This window comes from Adiantum capillus-veneris, chromosome 9 (assembly GCF_014529385.1).
Source record: "Adiantum capillus-veneris isolate H3 chromosome 9, ASM1452938v2, whole genome shotgun sequence".
Taxonomy (NCBI): domain Eukaryota; kingdom Viridiplantae; phylum Streptophyta; class Polypodiopsida; order Polypodiales; family Pteridaceae; genus Adiantum; species Adiantum capillus-veneris.
The window spans coordinates 164,800,588-164,821,405 of record NC_140939.1 but is presented as its reverse complement, the minus strand read 5'-3'; the positions used below and the strand labels follow the sequence as shown (position 1 = coordinate 164,821,405).

Genomic DNA, 20,818 nt, shown 5'->3' with positions numbered 1-20,818 from the left:
CCCAGTGCTCCTAGTGCAGAAGAAGGATGGCTCATGGCGCATGTGTATTGATTACCGTGCGTTAAATAAGAATACCATCAAGAATAGGTTCCCTATTCCTCGAATTGATGATATTCTCGATCGTTTAGAGGGTGCTGCAATTTTTAGCAGGATAGATCTTAAGAGTGGGTACCATCAGATTCGTATAAGGCCAGAGGATGTGCACAAGACTGCGTTTAGAACGACATTTGGATTTTATGAGTTTCTAGTGATGCCTTTGGGCTAACAAATGCTCCTGCCATGTTCAACAGAATGATGGACCGGATTTTCCGCTCGCATCAACAGTTTGTTGGGACATTCTTCGATGACATGATAGTGTATTCGAAGAATGAAGAGGAGCATAGGCGTCACTTGACCATTGTGTTCGAAGAGCTGCGCAGTCACATGTTACTTGTCAATCCTAAGAAAAGTGAATTCTTCTTGGAAGAGATCCACTTTCTGGGCCACATAGTCTCAAAGGATGGTGTTAGAATGGATCCCGCAAAGGTCGAAGCTATCAAGACATGGCCAGACCTAAAGACTGTGCACTATGTCAGAAGCTTCTTGGGATTGTGTTCCTACTATAGAAGGTTTATCAGAAATTTTGCAGAGATAGCATCGCCTCTTCACACATTGCAAAAGAAAGAGGTCACTTTCAGATGGACCCAAAAAGAGATTTCAGCTTTTAGTCTCTTAAAGGAAAAGTTGACTTCAGATCCAGTAATTGTTTTGCCAGATCTCAGGAAGTCATTTGTGGTCTAGTGTGACGCGTGTGGCAGTAGCATCGGAGCAGTGCTAATGCAAGATGGACGGGTAATAGCTTATGAAAGCCGAATTTTGCAAGGGCCAGAGAAGACTATGCAAGTCTATGAGAAAGAGATCTTGGCCGTGATTCATGCGCTTTCTAGCTGGAAGCACTACCTCTTAGGTGCTGATTTTGTTGTCCAAACAGATCATCGGACCTTGCGATACTTCTTGACACAGTCAAAGTTATCCGAAAAGCATATGCGATGGGCAAACATTCTTTCTATGTTCCACTTTCAGATTATGCATGTGGAAGGCAAGAAGAATGTTGTGGCTGATGCGTTATCAAGGAAGCCACAAATTTCAGCTGTGTGAATTCCTTATCATCATGAGTTAGATGACATGAAGGAACAGTATACTGCTGATGAAGATTTTGCAAGGATCTTTGAACAGTTACAAGAGGGGCAACATCATGAGCACTACCTCCTCAGAGATGGTTTTATGATGATGCATGGCAGACTTTGTGTCACTAGGCCATTGCGACATAAGGTTATGGAAGAGAGTCATGTCCCACCGTATGGAGGGCATCGTGGTATAGATGCGACAGTTAAAGCGGTAGAGACATTCTTCTATTGGCCTACCTTGAGGAGAGATGTGGATGCCTTTGTGTGAGCATGCATAGTTTGCCAAAAGGTCAAGTTTGACAGGCAAAAGGCACCAGGGCTGTTACAACCACTGCCGATTCCAGATAAGCCATGGGAAAGCATTGCTATGGACTTTATCTTTGATCTTCCAAGAACGCCAACAGGGAATGATGGTATATGGACCATTATTTGCAGGTTCAGTAAGCAGGCCCATTTTATCCCTGTCAGGAAGAAGATAAAATCTGATCAGATGGCACGCTTGTTTATGTACAATGTGTTTAAGTAGCATGGTATGCCACAATCGATTATCAGTGATCGTGATCCTCGCATGACCAGTTTGTTCTGGAGAGGATCTATGTGTCAGATAATAAGGGCAAGTGGGAACAATATTTGCCTATGCTTGAATATGCGTACAATAATACGGTGCATTCGTCTACTGGCAAAGCACCTTTTGAGATTGTTGAAGGCGGCAATAAGGTTCCTCCCATTTTGCATACAAAGGACAAGATCTTTGAGGCAGATCGATACGTTGAGAATATGGATGAGATGTATAAGAAAATCAAAGTTGCCTCCGGCAAAACAGAAAAAGGCTGCCGATCGTCACCGTCGTGAATTGCTGTTATCACCTGGTGATTGGGTACTGTTAAGATTCGAAAAGGCAAGGTTAAAGAAGATGAAGGGCAAGGAATGGCTGTTTCCTAAGCTCAACATGCGTTACTATGGGCCTTTTCAAGTGCTTGACAAGATCAGCGATGTGGCTTACAGGCTGAAATTGCCTAATGCATGGAAGATTCATAATGCGTTTCACGTGAGTCTTCTAAGACCCTTCGTGGGTGATGTGCCAGAAGATATGCCAGAAGATATGCCAGATGAGGATCAGCCAAAAGTTGAGGAACTTGATGAGATTCTAGTACTTGAGCAACTTTTGGCACATAAGGACAGAAAAGTTAAAGACAAGTTGCAAGGCGATATTTGGTGAAGTTCAAGAACTATCCGCCTATGGATGCAAAGTGGATGGAAGAGCATGAACTGTCAGAGTCACCAAATGTATTGCAGCTTTACCTTGAAGCCTTTGGGTTACAACCTACTTATGCCCCAACCTAACGTGTGCAAAGGAGGGGTAATGATAGAGCTAGTACATCAAATATACATATGAATTCAGTGTAATAGATGGAAATGGCAAAAGTATGAAGGTCTCATTAAGTCATTTGAAATCTATGTGTGCGACCTTTCTTGCGGATACATGCGATGATAAAAGAGTGTTAATAGCACAAGATCATCAGTGGCGTGTATTTATGGTATGCAATCGAAGATGTTTGCGATTTCAAGAGGGGGGGTATGTCACGAGGACGTGGTAGCTGTTAACTATGTCACAAGGACGTGGCAACTGCTACCTTGGTTGTTGGTTTCTTTCCAATGGGTTTTGTTTTATTTTTGAGACCCTCTTTTTGAAGTAGCAAACGGTCGGACATTATATGGCCAATGTGAACGGTAGTTTCACCCGCAGATGGGAAGTGGTCGGCACTGGAATTCGTATAGTAAGAGGAATTCGTATAGTAAGAGGATGTCTAGGCTCAGAGCAAGATCATGTAGGTCCCCTCGTCGCACTTAGTAAGTTGGTGGATACTAGGACGTGAACTCAGTAAAGGCATAAAGTCAAGGTAGGACTACCAACAGAAAGTATCCGATAGTTGGGCCACATTGCACTTTTGGATGCGGTTCCAATGAGGATAGATGGTCAGATGACCATTGGGAGCCCAACGGAATCATTTCCTAAAATTTAGGGAACTGCTATTTTGGGCCATTAAATGTGTTCGCGTCATTACCTCCGGTATGACTAGGGGAACACTTTACAACTCTGCCACGAAGTCAACTGGGCGACCAATCGGGAGATTTTTAAGCGGCAAACCCGAAACGGGAAAATGCTTGTAAATGCGCCAAGTGTCACTTTTTCATGAACTTGCCTCATGCAGAAAAAAGGGCGCTGAAATTTAAGCTGGGAGGAGACTTCATTTGGGTTTTGTCACAGGTTAAGAGCTATGGAGTTCTTCCTTTCCCTCTATGTACAGTGTGGTGCCAGGAGTGATGCCTTGCACGCTACACACTGCTCTCTCTCTCCCCTACGTGCAGTTATGTGATGCCCCACAAGAGGGCTCTTCATTTGATTGATGTACCGCTGTGTGGGTTCATGCTTTTGTGCTGAGGCAAGAGCCTCCTTGAGCAGGAACAGGGGTAGCTAGCTGCTACTCCAAAGCAGGCACCGGTGAGGGTCATAACCTCACCGTACAGGTGCATTTTCAGCACTCTGTATGCGCAGAAAATTGACTGTTTTTCAGCCATACGGACTCCAAGACCTTTGGGAATCGTGCCCCATTGGCAGATAACAACTAGGGGACTGTTTGGGGCTGAAAACAGAGCAAAAACCAGTAAATACAGCGTGCTGAATTTACTGTTTTTGGGCAGGAATCAGAGGGTTTATGCCAGTGGAAGAGAGTTCCAGCAGGGAAATTGGGTTCGCGCAAGTTTTGGGCATGTTATGTTGCCGAAATTTGGCCAAAACAGGCGGTATCTAGCGGGATACAGTTAAAGGATTCCCAGGACTCTTCTTTGTAATTTACCCTCCTAAAGAATAAAGAAATACCGAAAGGGGCGCCAATTTTGGGGCCTACAGGTTGTCGGCGTCTGCTGGGGGCATTCTAGCTTCCGAGCCGTGTGTGTATTCAAGTGTTAATTCCCGTCGCAGGTTTCCTTTGCACGTCCTCTCTGTGTGTGTCTAAAGTAAAGAATTTTCAGGTGAAAGCCAACACCTACCGCCCCACGGGCCGGTTTCAACCTGTACTACATTCTTTGGCCCAATCTTCTCAATAGCTTTCTTGATGTTCCCAAAGATAAACTCACCTGTGATGCCATCTCCGGCCTTCCGTGCATCCACAGCACGTAAGAAGTATGTGCCAAGACAAGACTACAGAATATTAATGATGTGCCACCTACGAACATCACTCTAGCCATCTGATATGATGGTGCACCCAAACTGCTCCCAACCTGTCGTGACCGGGACCAAGGCCTTATCTATCAAAGCCTTTTGCTCATCAAGCACTGTAGTGAGTATCTTCCTATACTCCACCCGTGACCATGAATCTATGTGGCCAACATCAGCTATAGCTCGGACCATCCTCTTCTACTGTTCAGTCCTCAAAACATTGAAGGAGATGTTACACTCAATGAGAGTGCGAGCAATCTCCATCTCAACAACCTTTTGACGCTCCTTCATCCAAGAAAGAGAGTTCACATGCGAAGGCTGGGTGCTTTGCCTACATGCATCCATATCACCTTCATCCTCCTCCTCCTGCACAACTCGAGCCCTCTATCTACTAGAACCAGCAGTGGGCTGCTCCTCTTGAACCTCGAAATATGAACCACCAAAACCCCCAATAAGAGCATCATGAAGAGCTTCCTGTTGTATTTTTTTTTTTGTGTTGGTACAGCCGGAAAATTCTCTGCAATCAGCTTGTCCCTAATATCTTGTGGTACCTTTTTGCACCCTCCACAATTATTGATTGCGCCAATGCCTGTGAGGTGCTTGACGACACGAGAAATTGTACTCGTGAGCTGAAAATTGTAGTACTTGCATTGCCATCGTCAAGTACCGGAACCCGCTTGCCGTGGAGTGTTCATAATGCGGATGACATTGGTATGCTCCTTCTAGTACGGATTGCATGGCTTAGGCATGATGATTCTGTTGGAAGCAGCAATACAGACATGAGTGAGAGAGAGGGAAAGAGAGAGAGAGAGAGAGCCTGTAGGAGGAACTTGAAGAAGAGAGAGAGAGAGAGAGAATCTACTTGCGCACCTATCTCTTCAACCTGCAATTCTCTCCAGTGAAGAGTTTTTGCACTTGGTGCTCAAACGTCGTCAAAATGTGGCCTAAAAACTGCTCGCCTAAGTCTAGCGAAACCCTCAACCACGCTCTAGGTCGGCCAATTAAAGAAAAAAAAACCCAGCATCGTACGGATCCATAGAGAACAACCGTACGGTATGGATACGATCCGTACGTACGTGTTGATCCAACCTTGAGTCTCAACATGACCCCGTGAGTCGTCAATTTTCAACTCATGGAGTTCTCTTGGATAGAGCTACAAAGATTAGTAGATCTTGATGCCCTTCCAACTCTCGTCGATTAGTGAGAGGCATAAAGCAGCTCCTACGAGGCCATTAGTGCTCCTACGAGGCCATTAGTGAGAGGCATAAAGCCAGCTCCTACGAGGTTCTTTATAGAGGAAGAGATTGATGCCATCAGGGGTCCATGAGAGAGTTTATGTGATGGTACTTACAATGGTAGCCCATTAATGGGATCAAGATTTTGGGAGATAGGCCACCTGCTAGCTCTATTGGCTCACTTAGATGTTCACATTTTAGCGTTTGTTCCCTTACTTGTGAGGCCAAGCCGGGCACGTCCTAGTGGGAACTGGCACATGGGTCTCCATTAAAAATAGGAGAGGATGGTTGGGTGGAATTGAGAGGTTCCTAGCCGGTGGTCTCATATTGGTATCAGAGCCTAAAATTAGTGAGGGCGTGGAGGCTCCTTGCATGCATGCAAACCCTAGAGGAGCATTGTGTGGTTGAGGAGCTTCGAGAGGCCACAGGCACGTGCCCTTGCACATATACAAGCTCCATTTCGACACGCATTCTTCAATGCGTGGGTGGGCTTGCCAGGTGCGCAGAGGCATTCTGAGCACAACTCGTCTTGCGTCCGAGCAAACACTCCCCATCTCTCTCTTCGTCTTCGCTTGTGTTGCCTAAAGCCATAGCCATGGCTTGGGGTGGGGTGTTGACACCTTAGGACACCCTTTGATTGGCCTTAGGTGGGTGGTTCTCGCTTTGAGCTTCAAGCCCTCACACGATCACAAGTTTGAAGCTTCAAGCCCTCAAGGAATTTCAAGCTCGACAACTTGAAGATTTCGATCCTAATTGTTTGACATTGCTCCTCCATCTGAGGGCCTAACCTATCGAAGGATTTGAGCTATCATCATAGAGGATTTAAAAGCCATTGACTACCAAAGGGGCTTTCGAAGTAGTTGACCTCCGAAGGAGATTTTCAAGCCGTCGGAAAGGTTTTTTTTTTTGGAAGGAAAGTGGAAGTAAATTGAAATAGAAACTTAACAAGTACAAGAGGCAAAGGGCTTTTTAAAGTCCTAATTGTGAGGTTGTTCTACAAAAGGCTCTCGAACATCCAAGGCCATTAAGGGCAAGGCATAATCGCACTATGATTACAAGGTAAGTTTTTTCCATTAACGGCTGCACTTGCACCATGGATTCAGATGTTAATACACATCATACATTGGATTTTGAGCAGTGTCCTGTTCGGCCTATAGTTACTCTTTAGTAGGATTTTGAGCAGTGTCCTGTTCGGCCTATAGTTACTCTTTAGTAGGATACTCTCATGGAGAATACCCACACAACACCTGGCACGGACGACCAGATTGAATTGCTCGACATTCAAGAATTTAGAGCACTGTAATCACGCACGATTGACTGCTGCAGCTTACGGGAGCTTCTACAGTGCAGAGTGTTTAGTTTGGCTATCCTTGTTTTGAAGGAGTTTACGATGCAGATTTCTACATTTGGCCTTCCTCGAGTTTTTTACAGCTTAGTCACCTAGCCACCTTGGGTTACAGGTTTATGCTTTGACAGGCTTCCGGTCATACTGATGACGGTTCCTGGGCTTCTCCATTTTCTCCATACAGTTTGACTACAGACACCACAAATCCTATTGGGCAAGACAATTGTAGGTCTATTGGCACTTCTTTCACGATGTTTTCACACTCAGTTCGGGACCTTCACGCAGTATCTTCACCTTGTATCGACGGAGTACAACAGTTTGCTACACAGCTCGTGACGACACTCTACCATGGAGATTTCTTAGCGATCGTGACACCCCAGACTGCTGTTACACTCGCGGAGTCCGCCGGAGTATTGCCTTTTTGTGGACAATGTAGCAAACATCTTCATCATTTGCCTCATATTTTCGGCTTCATGCGGTTTGTTCAGCATCCGAAGCTGAGAGGGGGTGTTAGACTTACACCACTCTGCTGCTTCACAGGTCTAGGGCATACATGTACGGCTAGTGTGCCTCCGGGCTGGCCACCCTTTGCATATGCATTTAGACTGCACTGTCCGGCCGCCCACTTCTGGGCCAGCCGACCACCTTGTCCGGGTGACCTCATATATATTTCTTTTCTTGTTGGGTCGTGGGGGATTTTATCTGGCGTTTGCCCTACCTTCCCTTGGGCACCTGTTTATGGGGCCAGGGGGTACCCACTTGGATCATTTGGTGTGTTGTGTATTGGGTGTTTCTGCTCTGGTAGTCATGGGGGGCTGATCACCCCCTCTTCACCATATCGTGCATTTTTTGTCTACTCTCTCTCTCTCTCTCTCTCTCTCTCTCTCTCTCTCTCTCTCTCTCTCTCTCACGCTTTTGCACACGCGCATTCTCATAATGTCTTGACAGGTGAATTTGTATGTATATTCATTATATAATTACAGGTACATACATATAGAACGAAACCTGTATTTCGCTTTCTTTGAGCTCTGAAACGAAACGTTTCAAAAACCTCGAAACTCCGAAACGCCCGAAACCCTGAAACGTTTCATGTCACTCTGCTGCAGCAGCAGCAGTACAAATGCTCATACAATGAATGGATGTTGAGATAAGGATGCTAATGGGTACTTATGCTGTGGTACTTGACGACGACGACGACGATGGTGTCGACGACGACAACGATGTCAAGGCTGAAATCTGAAAACGCTGGGTACTTCTGCTAGAGATCTGCAACTGCGGCGAGGATCTGCAACCGCCAATGCATGCAAAAACGCGAGCTAATCTGGGCTGAATCTGCAAAGTGCTGGCTGCTTTGGGATGAAACAAAAAACGCTAGGTTGATCAGGGTGTTGATGGTCGATGCGGTGAGGTTCTGCAACCGGTACGGCGAGGTTCAGGGCTGATCTGAAAACGCTGGTCTTCTACTGTTGAAAACGCTTGGCTGGGTCTGAGAAAACGCTAGAGATCCTGAGGTGTTGCCGGTTGGGTGCTTGCCTCCTTGTGTCCCTGGTTCTTGTGCTTCTACTGAGCGCCTTGGGTTTCCTTTATAGTTCCTTCAACCATTTTCCCTACCCGCATTCCAACAAGGGTAAATGAAAAGTCACTTATTAATAAATGACCTATAAGAAATGGTTCACGCGGTAAAATGCCTGCATGATGAAATGTTGTCCCGTGCAAGAGAGGGTATGCACGTGTGACTGGCTTGGGCATGCACGTCCTGCTAGAGGTTACAAAGGTGCCAGGCTGAGTCCTAAGCTACTAGATCATGCTAGACTGTGGAGAACATGTCCACGTAGTGCAAGTGAAGTGCACATGTGACACATGACTTAGAGTGTCAGACCGCAAATAAGCTCCCAACACCTCTCTCTATCATTGCTCCCCTCTTGAGAGATGATCTCTGTGGCGGGCTGAAGTGAAGGCATGCCATCATGTATCACAATCATCTTGCTGGCTGAAGCCAACTCAAAACGAAGTCTTGGGTCCGTAATGGGGGACCAAGCAGTAGCACCCCAAGTGATTGTCGGGCGGAAAAAAGCGCAGACATTAGTCGCAAGATCCGAAGCCACACCTACTGTGCCATGGGACAATCCCACAGACAATGTCGTTGCATCTCAAGTGAATGGCCACAAGCTGCACATGTTGCCGATAGGCCACTATGTACTAGCCAACTCCCAACTGCAGTAGCTCTGTGTGCCACTAACCATTGAAACAAGGTCACTCTCCTCGGTTGTCGACTGTCCCACAACCGCTTCCAAAATCTTGCCAAAAACTCTGTCGTGAGACCCTCCTCCTCCCAGTGGGTAAGTGTGAGATCCTCAAGTCAAGAGTGTACCTCTTGAGATCCAAGGTATGAGAAAACCTTAGATTTTCAAGTGATGAACATGGATAGAGCATATGTGGTGTTGAGTTGGTAGTGGTGCCATGGGTTAGGTTCATCACTACTTCATAGCTATGAACATAATAGTATTATATTTGAATCCAATGGTATGCATGTGCTATTGTTGGGGAAAAAAGATGTTCCTCCCTCACCACTCATTTGTACAGCCGAGCTTATGAATCTCTCTTCCAATGATGAAATAGAAAAGCTCTTTCTATGTTACTCTTTGTGTCATTTGTTATCAAATGTTGATACTGACTTTTCTATGTCTGAGAATCCCTCAACGCCACATCCTTTCTTTCACCTCCTCCCCTCTCTATTTCTTAGCCATCACAACATGCAAATGTTGCCCATAAACTGAAGGAACTTTTAACGGAATACAATGATATTTTTGCACAAGATTTATGACCTGGTTTACAATGGACACGTTTTGTGCAACACGATATAGATATGGTTGCTGGTTGTAAGCTTGTTAGCAAACCGTCTTACAGAATGAGTCATTCTTAGGCTATTGAGGTGGGACGTCAACTTGCTAACTACCTTAGTTTTGGGGTTATTCGACCTAGTTCTTCTTCATGGCTTTTCCCATTATGTTGTAGTATGCACATGTGCGTCGACTATCGTGGTCTTAGCGGGGTTACTATTAAGAGGAAGTATTCGTTTAAGGGTAGACGAGTTTGATAAACTCACACATGCCCACATTTTTACGAAAATAAAATTGCGGTTCGAGTATCATCAAGTAAGAATTAGACTTGTTGATATTCCTAAAGCTGCTTTTCGAAAAAGGCTTGAACATTATGAGTTTTTGGTTATGCCTTTTGGTTTAATCAAATCTCAAAGAGAAATTAGCGACTTCATTCAATCCAAGCAATCTGTGACAAAGGAGTGGAGTGGCTCCCCTCTTGTGCTGTCTGCACCGCACCAGATTCAACAAGCCGATTCATCAATAACTTTTGGAATGGACACCTCTAATAATCCAAAAGCTTGCTGAGCTCGCTGCTGCTGCACGCTCCCTCCCCCCCCTCCCCCTGCTGTTGCGCCATCCCTGCCCCTCACCCCCCCTCCCTCTCGCCCTCGCGCTGCCTCCAGTCCCCCGCACCCTCGCGTTGCCCCCATTGCCCTCGCGCTGCCTCCCTAGCCCAGCCCTGCCCGCCACCATTCCCCTCTGCTGCCCGCTGCCCTCGCCCCCCCTAGCTGCCCCAAGCCCGCCCGCCACCCCCCCATTCCCTGGCCGTTTCTCCCTCCCCCGCGCAGCCTTTTAAACTTTCGCTTACAGCTTTATCCGTTCCCCCCCCTCTTGTCCTCTTCGCTTCCGAAGGTCTTCTGCACCTGGCTTTGCAGCACTTCTTCTTCGGACAAGTGCTTGGCGTACTCGTTTGCAGATTTTCTTCACCGCCCGCTTCTTCGACCCAGCAGTAGACACGGATGGAGGCTCCAGCTCCGCCACAGAGGGACTCGCCTGAAGCCCCCTCGCCCGACCCCATTGAGCCCACCATTCGACTTGCTCTTTCGCCAACAGAGCAAGTGAGCCTTGCCGCAGAGGTAGAACGCTTGCAGGCGACTTCTGTCATCTGCAAGGTTCTCGGCACCCGTCCTAGCAGAGGAGAGCTGCGAGACCTTCTCCAGGCCCGCCTTCTCGCAGAGGTGGGCAAGATCTTGGATGTCCAGATTCTCGGACGGGGGTACTACCAGATTGAGTTCGAGACTTCCGAGATGGCCTCCAAGGTCATAGCTATGAGTCCACTGGCCATCCGAGCATCACGCGCCCACTTTCGACAGTGGAGACATGGTTTTGACCCGACTTCGGATGTGCTAGTAGAGGAGGTAGACATCCCCATCTCAGTCTGCTTTCCGGGTTTACGGAGGGAGTACCTTCCACTTCTCTCCAGGATTGGCTCCGCCATCGGGATTGTCCTGGAGACACCTCGTACGGCAGCATCAGTAGCTGCCAAGGCGGCTGGCATCCCTTCAGTTCGAGTTTTGGTCAGAGATACCCACACGCTCCCGAAGGTTATCCTTCTGCCTCGGGTGAGTGGGGGTTGGTTTAGACAGAGTGTGGAGTACTCGGGTCTCCCGAACCAGTGCTTCATTTGCAGACACCCCCCAGCTCCTCCTCCCCCTCCTCTTGCTTCAGTACCACAATCGACTTAGGAGACTGGTCCCTCGCCGGCGGCTAGGAGATCTCTTGGCAGCGCCTTTGCCACGAGTCGCCTAGCGAGAGAGGGTCAGCCATTCTTGCGGCCCCCTCTGCAGATTCAGACATCTTCCCTTGCAGCTATCCCTCGTGGTCTGACGAGCATTGACCTCAGACGCCGCTGGGATTTCTTCGATTACGGGTTCACTCGCTTTCTTGGCGATTCCGCAACAGACCACGAGGCAGCCTGCTTCAGGGTCCACGCTCTGTTCCTCGCCGCTAGGGGGACAGAGGCCTTGGACTCAACAGTTGGTTTCTCCTTCCCCCTCTGTGGTAGGACCGAGACAGAGTGGTCCCTCGACTCAGTGGTGGGATGGTTGCATACACAGGTTCTCGAGTTCTCTCACCACATGGGAGAACTTGGCGTTACAGATTTGCTGCAGACTTTGTGGCCACTGGCCAAGTTTACGGTGACACCCTCAGACTCAGCAGGATGTAGGCACATTGTGGTGTACTTTTTTGCTGATACGCAGTGTTTGCCTTGCTATGTATACATTCATGAGGACTCTTGGATAGAGGAGGTTGCTTTATGCACGGCTCGCTTTGCTTGGGCTTGGACCAGGCACTCACTGCAGTCTCGCCTATCTAGAGGACGCTCGGATGCGGATTACTCCCCATCCAAGCCTGCCTCGAAGATAGCCCGTCTTGCTGCTGTGGCAGCATCTGTTCTCTCTCGCTCCCCATGAGGATCGTCTCGTGGAACGTGCAGGGACTAGGTGGGCCCCAGTTTCAGCGACAGCGGGGCCGATTGCATCAGGAGCTTCAGCATTGCCTTGTGGGAGGAGAGATTGACCTCCTTATGCTTCAGGAGCACCATTTGTCTGAGAGCCGCATTCGGCGATGTGGTCAGATTTTTCGTGGACGCTATGATACCTTTTGGTCAGCTACTTTTGGACCTAGAGGCATCCAGGGTGGGGTATGTATGACTATTGCGGACTCATTGCAGCAGGCCATTGTGGGCAGAGGGATTATTGTGCCAGGCAGGGCTCAGTGGATTACTATGCAGGTTCAAGGTGGCCTTGTGGGCTTCCTGAACATCGATGCGCCCAATGTGGCGAGTGCTCGTGCAGAGTTTTGGTCACAGATTGTTGAGTCTTTGCCACAGGTTGACCATTGGTGTGTAGGGGGGGACTTCAACATGTTGGAGGACCCTTCTGACAGGATCGGAGGCAGCCATGCTACTGTGCATGGAGTCGAGTTAGCAGCTTGGGAGAGGTTGTGTATGACTTTGAGGGTCTCGGATACATGGCAGCAGTCTGGCTTTGTGAGGCCTCCAGAGAGTCTTGCCTTCTCTAGATCGGACCTCAGAGTGGGAGGAGTGCATCTATCGCGCATAGATCGCTTCTACACTAGTGACCACTTCAGTGACTTGGGGGGATCAGTGGGCATCTTGGCAGGGACATCCTTCTCGGACCATGCACTAGTGATCCTCACAGTGGCAGACAGGCAGAGGAGTGGGAGCACGATGCTTCGCATCCCAGAGCGGGTCTTGTTGGACTCAGCACTCAGAGAGAGCGTAGAGGCTCTCTGGACAGAGGGCATGGACAGCCAGGCTCCACCTGCAGACAGAGTCGAATTAGGCCTAGCTCAGCTTAGCCACTTTTCTCTCCAGGAGTCTCTGGCTCGACGGGCTGCAGCGAGAGAGGAGGAGCAGCGTCTCAGATGAGGCATTGCTTCACTACAGAGGATGCAGGAGCAGCATCCAGACAGTCCATGGTTGGAGGAGCAGTTACAGTAGGCTCGACAAGAGCTTGCTTGCACAGAGGAGAGGCGCCATGAGTTTGCCTTTCACCGACAGGCATCTCAGTGGTCTCAGGTGGGTGACAGAGTGACAGGTGCTTTTTTTGAGACAGTGGGACCTCCGCACTCGCATGCCAAGGTCAATCAGTTGAGGAGACCCGATGGGTCATTTGTTTGTGAGCCCGAGGATATGCGTGCAGTTGCTACTGACTTTTACCGTGAGTTACTGTCGGCTGAGCCCCAGTCAGAGAGACAGGATACATGTAGGGAGCAGGTTTGGGCACAGATGCCTTGTCTTGTGACTGAGGAGATGTGCCAGAGGCTAGAGATACCTCTTCAGCTTGAGGAGCTGCACACGGCTCTTAGGGCCCTCCCTCGTGGTAGCTGTCTAGGTGAGGATGGACTGACTCCCAGCTTTTTCTTGGAGTACTGGGACCTGCTTGGCCCAGATCTTTGTAGTGCCTTTCAGTACATTCTGCACACAGGAGTCATGCCGGATAGCATGAGTGAGGGCCTGATTTACCTCATTCCAAAGGAGGGTGGCTCCTTGGATGAGATTCGACAGTGGCGTCCCATCACCATCCTCAACTCAGCCTACAAAATTCTTGCCAAGGCTCTGAGTTTGAGGATTCAGCCACTTTTGGAGAGCCTTATACATGGGACTCAAACAGGTTTTGTCAAGGAACGCAGTATCCTTGACAACATCTTCACTTTCTGGGAGGCTTCTGCCCTGGCACGACTCCGTGGGGAGTACCCACACACTCTTGTATTCATCTATTTTCCATGTAAGTTGCTTACGTAAATAAACGCTAGCATAGCCGGGTACGGCCTAGTGGAAACCTGCATGAGCTCTCCATTATAAATAGGAGAGGATAGCTGGGTGGAAGTGAGAGGTTCCTACCCTCTGGTCTCATATTACTGTGTGTATTTTCTATGCGTGACATATGAATCATATGACAATGATGTAATTTTTCTAATCTCGTAGGCCTATTAGACCTTGTGCAGATATAAAATAAAAATTTTGTTCATCTTTGTGTGTGTGTGAGTGAGAAATAACATGATTGATTGGGGTCCCTCCTATTTGACAACATTGAATGAGGATAAAAGAGATTCCAGGAAGGCTCTTGTTTCTGTCAATGGCATCGTTAATGTATGGTGTTTGGTACAGGAGGAGGAAGAGGAGCAAGTAGAGCAAGAGGATGGTCAACAGGAGAAGGGTGGGTTAAGTGAGTCTGGTTTGGAGCTAAAGAAACTACTTGGTAAAAGCGCTGGTTTAGATGATTCAGCAGATGAAGAATCTTCAGATGATGATGTAAGAAGCACTTTCAATTTACATGCATGCATTTTACTTGTTTGACAGTTTACTTTCTCAATTGTGTGAGTTTGTATCTCAGAACGATTTAGACAATGAAGACAGCTCCCCTGTTCTTGCACCGAAGCGTAATGAGGGCCCAAAGGAAGAGCCTCTAGAATCTACTCCAATGAAATCGAGCAGTGCAACACCTGGACGAACAACTCCTGCAAACAATGCTGTCTCCAAGGGAAAACGAAAGGCTGGCACTGATGATTCAAAGCCAAGTCCATCAGCAAGTTCCAAAAAGGTCAAAACAGAATCTCAAGAGGTTTGTTTCCCAACATTGTCAAAAATCTGCTTTTATCTTCCTTCGTCATGTGTGTTACTTAGACATAGCACGAGAAAGTCCTCTCTGATTCAAGAAAAAGCTCCATCAAATTTGGAACAAACAAGAACTTGCTCTCTCAATCTGTAACAATCTCAAGCTGATTGTCAACACACATCGTCATGAGATGAAGGGGGCATGGTGATGGCTCAAAACACACCTATAGAGCTTGGTTCAATGATGAGGTTTATGCCCAAAACCTTGTTGAGGGTCTAAGATGAACTGTAAAGTGGCTTAACATAATCCACCTGCAACTTGCAAAACAAGAGATTGACCTTTGAGCTCTTTTTTTTTCTTCTAAACACATTTTTATGGTGAGAACTACCCATTCAAAATTTGAAGGGTTTTTGTGACATTTACAGACAACCAACAACACAACAGAAACAAGGACGAAGTCACCTCCAAGGCCAAATGGTGGGCCATCTCGATCAAAAGGAAATGCACAGGGTACTGGAGCTGTGACAGAGGACGATGTGAAGGCTGTGCTCAAGCAAGGACCTATCAAAAGTCACGATCTTGTGAACAAATTTAAAAGTCGACTAGCGACTCGAGAGGTATCTCTTTATTTACTTCCTTCCTTGTACTTCATCTTGTCCTGCCCTTGCACGGTCCTATTGATTTCTGTTAACTGAACAGGATAAATCAGCTTTTGCCGCTGTGCTTAAGAACATCTCAAGAATTCACAAGACAGATGCTGGGAACTTTATTGTGCTACGTGAGAAGTGAATGGCACCAGCAACGGCTGGCTGTACACAGGCAATTGCAAGTGAAAGATAGAGCTTGACATTGTATCTAATCTAGTGGGTGTAATGAGAGGATGTTGGCAAGCCTGCATGCTTGTACCCTAAGGTAGAGTCCAGACTCCACTGGCACACTGCATCAATGGATCACATGACATCGATGACTTCCAGTTTTGTACAATCATTCTGTCCATGGCACAAGTAGACATGGATATTGTGTATATTGACTTGTCTCATAGGTAAAATTTAAACGACGTAACATAGTATAACATAAAAATTCCCTTGCGTTTTGGGATAAATGTTTATTGCACTTAATAAGCTTGTGATCGCTTTCTTTAGAGCCATTGAGCTTAAACACTTTGAAACCAACTTCTTATGGGGGTATTGAAATTGATGTTGTCTTTGCTTGTGGTAAGTCTCCAAAATAGATGCTCTGCTGACTTTAACCGAGAACAATCAGGTCTTTGAATGAAACCTATGTGGAGGATATCATAGATCGCTGTAATAATCTTCCCTAAAGTGATATGGCATAAGATAAAATCAGTGAAGCCTCACCTTTGGACAAAGAGACAATGAAAAGAGAGCAGACTTTAAGGGTGTTTCCATACTGGCCTTGAAGATATGTTTTAATGATAGGAGTTTGTCTATCAAGGTCTTTGGTTGGGGGGCAACAGATCAACACTGTCCATCTACTTGTTGTGGAATCCATGCCAGCAGTCATCAGATGCGTGCCAAGTCAGCTTCATGGAATGTCTGAACCCAGCGCAGAAGCATGCAGCGAATCATTGCAGTCCAACGTAGTTTTTTTGGAATGTGTTGTGTTGTTGACAACTCAATGAAACTTTTCACAAACTGTCAAGGTCGGGAGCCGGGGGGCGTGCAGTTGTCCATCTCCACGACTTTCCCTCACAAAAATCAATGCTGCAGCTGTCAGATTTGCACCACATCAGCATGCAGAATCCAGAGGTTGCTCCTTCAATCAGGTGCTCCCAGGTCACCAGCTGGAATGGGGTTGAGGTGGGGACATCTCAGCAGTCGCAATACTGTCACACTGCATTTGTTCTCGCCAAACTCTTGCAGTTTCTCGTCAGTGCGCACTGCATCTCTTGCAGATTTTCGCATCGGATGGCCCCCCTCCTCCCAACACTTGATGGCCTGGAAAGCATTGCTAGTGTCCTTTCCCATGAATAATGGCTCCCATCACTCTTAACGAATCCAATGATTATAGATCAGTTGCGAGAATACAGCATGCATACGTCCTCATTGTCGCTTGCCCCATTACCCTAGACCATGATGAAATCTGAAGTCTTGTGACAGTTCGTATGTGCTCCACTCCCTTGAACCATGATGGCCGGAAAAGGACACTTAACGTCCTTTCCCATATGCTCGCCACCCTGGCTCCCATCGGTCGCCACAGTGGCTTCCATGCTTTATGGGGAAAGGACATTTAGTGTCCTTTCCCTACACCATCAGCCACCACCTCATCATGTAAACAGGACTGTCCTGCTTGTCATCCTTCCCGCCAGTCGCCACAGTGGCTTCCATGTTTTATGGGGAAAGGACACTTAGTGTCCTTTCCCTACACCATCAACCGCCAGCTCATCATGTAAACAGGACTGCCCTGCTTGTCATCCTTCAACTAAGGGTGCAACGAAGTCTCCGTACGGCGTACAAATGCTTGTACCTTATGGTCATATGGTATATCGTCGTACGGAAAGTATGGACACAAGCTTGTAATTCTTTTGAAATTTGAAAAAAAGGCCGATGTGGATTGTATGTGGCCGTTTTGGGCGTCTGTTAGAGACTCTTGGAGAGTTCAAAATGAGGCTACTCTCTCTCTCTCTCTCTCTCTCTCTCTCTCTCTCTCTAGTTTCAAATTTTCAAAATCAAACCCCCCCCTCCCCCCCCCCCCAATTAAGAAAATTCAAGAGGCTACAAAAAAACACTCTTCCTCTCTTCTTGCCTCAAGTCATTGCATTCTCAAGTGAAGCTTCAACTCTGAAGCTTCATCCGCGTCCCCATCATCCATGAGCACTCTCAAGCTCTCTCAGGGGTTGTCATGTCTCTCTAGCGATCACTTACTCTAGCTCAAGCTCTTCCAAACCCTCTCAAGCCAGCACCTTAACCACTCTCAAGCTCTTTCAAGTCTTGACTCTTAAGCCATAACCTTCTCTACCTTCAACTTCTCTAAAGCTCATGGTTTACCTTTGCTCAAGTTCTCAACTCTCAAGCTCAAAGCCATGGTAAAGGAAAGTAGCTACACATGGGATGCTCATACAATTCATGTCATGCCATGCCAAGTGACGCTTAAGTGTTTTGGTTAGGCTTGTCGCAGTTGTGGCAAGACGCAATCAAGTGGTCTGACTTGGTTTGAGGACCATCTTGCCCAATTGCCTTGCCAAATCTCTCCATGCCCTTATGTTCCACCAAATGTCAAAGAAGCGATGCTTGAGAGCATTCATAACAATCCAAAGCGCAAGGGGATGGTTGGTAAGGATGGCAAGCCCAAATGAGTTTCTTGAGAACCTAAAGAAGTTGCAGCAAGGGGCTCTCCTATGGCCTCCACCGCAACCCATCTCTCTTTCACTTTCGCTTCCGCTTCGGAATCCTCCAAAAGAAGCCCTCACATGAAGCAAGCGCAACCCAAGCCACTGGCGCAAAGATTACAATCAAGTCCCACATCAAAAAATTGCAAGAGGAGGCCGAGGAAGAGATTGCCCGCACAATAATCCATTTAAATTTTGCATATGGAGTGCTCAAGACGGAGCAATGGAAGAAGGCGATAGTCGCCATAGCAAAGCCGGGCTATGAAGAAGGATGGACTAGCCTCTCCTATCATGACATACACACAAACTTGCATTGGTAGGCAACTTGAGCCATTCGGGCCGGGTGGGCCAAATATGGATGTAGTATCTTCTCTGATGGATGAAGTGATAGGAGGAAAAGAGGTATCATTAACATACTTGTCTCGTCTTGAGCCGTTCGAGGCAGGGGCGGCCAATATATGGATGTAGTATCCGTTCCGAGGATAGAGTGATAGGAGGAAGAGAGATATCATCAACATACATGTCTCTTCTCATCTTGCGGGCCGTTGATTTGGCAAGGTGAACAAGATAACCTCCGGAGACCTCACATATCATAGTTTGTGCGGGCTGTTGATTTGGCAAGGTGAACAAGATAACCTCCGGAGACCTCACATATCCGTCAAGCCATATTGGAGATGTGTGCCATGTTTTCAATTTATAGCATATGCTTTGGTCTCAAATCTCTTCTACTATCTAGTATCTACTAATGACTATTAACAATAAAAATGCTTTCTATGATGATTCATAAAGTCTTTACTTATGTATGTTTTACATTTTGACCATGTAGGTTAGGCCGGAGAATGTCGTTCAATTGGTAACAAACAACGCCTCAAATTGTGCATCTATGGGATGCAGGGTTGATGAAGATTTATGGACTTCATGTGTAAGTCATTGTCTTAGTTTTCTCATGGACATAGGAAAAGAGGGATCGGTCGAAGAGGTGGTTTCAAAGGCCACTTCCATTTTCACTTTCTTTATCACCAAGCACAAGGCACTTACTATGTTTCGGGAACATAGCACATTCGAGCTCAAGAAACCCTCATCTAGCCAATTTGCATAACTATGGCTTCTCATGGAGAGACTATACGATGTGAAGTTGCCTCTTTGCCAAACGGTGGTCTTTACAATGTGGAATGAATAGGATGAGTCTTCATTCAAACTAGCAAAGGAAATGCAAAGGCTATGCTTCAATGAAGACTTTTGGGAGAGGATTAAGGAATCATGCCTTTGTATTGAGTTCTCTGCATGACAGAGACATGGAACCCTTGGTCTTCTTGTGCACTTCATGAGGGAGGCCTTCAAGGAGATGAAGGAATGCACTCTTCTTGAAGCACATGAGAAGCCAACACAATTGAAAGGTGGGACATGAATGCAAAGACCTATTCATGGTCTCACTACATTGCTTCATCTGGCATACAACTCTCTCGATCTCTTCATTGGTCCAATGTTGCACACTGATCGGGATTCTTTCTTGCCAAATGCATTGCAAGAGGAGGAGCATGGAAATTTTCTTGAGGAGCTTATTGCCTACAATGATGGGCATGGCGGACTTGCATTTGATTCTCTTTCAACTTGGAAGAGAGAGTACCTTGTAGAGCTTCTCTTTTGATGGGATTCATTTGGCTATGGTCATTGCACAATTCAAAAGATGGCTATGAGGTTGCTTGTACAAGATTTCTCTTCTAGGGCATGTGAAAGGAATTAGAGTGCCTTCTCCCTCATCCATACAAAAAAATGCAAACGCTTGAGCATGGGGTACTAAAGAAGCTTGTGTATTGTTGCAAAAACATGCACAAGATATGAGCATTGCACAAGCGTGATCATGCTAGACAAGTAATTTAAATAGAATATAATCACATAAAGGTTGGGACAGAAGCCTAATGAACCTTTAAGCATTATGATTTATGATTTATCATTTGTGTGAATTGTGATTGTAGGTAAATGTGGACAAGTTCAAGCTCACCGGCTCCACACTTCAAGTGTGAATTGTTCGGTGGACGAAGAGGGGGAGCTGATTTATGTAGAGCTAGATCAAGCACTTGATGAGATTGAATGTTGAGTCTCTTGCACTCGTTAGCTCATGGGAGAGGAAGGGGAGCAAGAGCTAGCACTACTTACAGAGGCCTTGGGCGTGGCAGAGGATGGCACGGATCCTCAAGCTCATTGACGACTTATGAGCTTGATGATGATGATATAGAGTCTTTAGAGGAGAAGGAGGATCTCAAGGAGCCTGCATATGAGAGTGAGGGAAATATCATTAGTGAGGGTGAGTTTCCTAGCAGGTGGAACACAGATGCCTCAAAATGATTCCTCCAGTCCTCATCTCTCTTTTTAATTCTTGATTAGATTTTAGTATCTCTCTCTCTCTCTCTCTCTCTCTCTCTCTCTCTCTCTCTCTCCTCTTGCAGTCACGTACACACCTATCGTGTAACGTGCATCATCTTATGTATTGTTTTTGTATATTTCCATATATTTATGGAAATATACTTATGTTTACC

The 20,818-nt window shown here is 46.8% G+C and overlaps 1 protein-coding gene across 2 annotated transcripts in view; it reads left to right on the top strand.

The window, feature by feature from the left end:
* LOC147451522 (transcription initiation factor IIF subunit alpha-like) overlaps positions 1-16,075 on the top strand; it is a 67,944-nt gene extending 51,869 nt beyond the window's left edge. For both annotated transcript variants that reach the window (XM_086520410.1, XM_086520411.1), the window contains 4 exons: positions 14,485-14,628; positions 14,711-14,938; positions 15,358-15,549; positions 15,632-16,075. In XM_086520410.1, the coding sequence (XP_086376536.1) occupies positions 14,485-14,628; positions 14,711-14,938; positions 15,358-15,549; positions 15,632-15,721 (654 nt within the window). In that variant the 3' untranslated portion in view covers positions 15,722-16,075. The remainder of the gene's footprint in view (positions 1-14,484; positions 14,629-14,710; positions 14,939-15,357; positions 15,550-15,631) is intronic.
* The last annotated feature ends 4,743 nt before the right edge of the window (positions 16,076-20,818 follow it).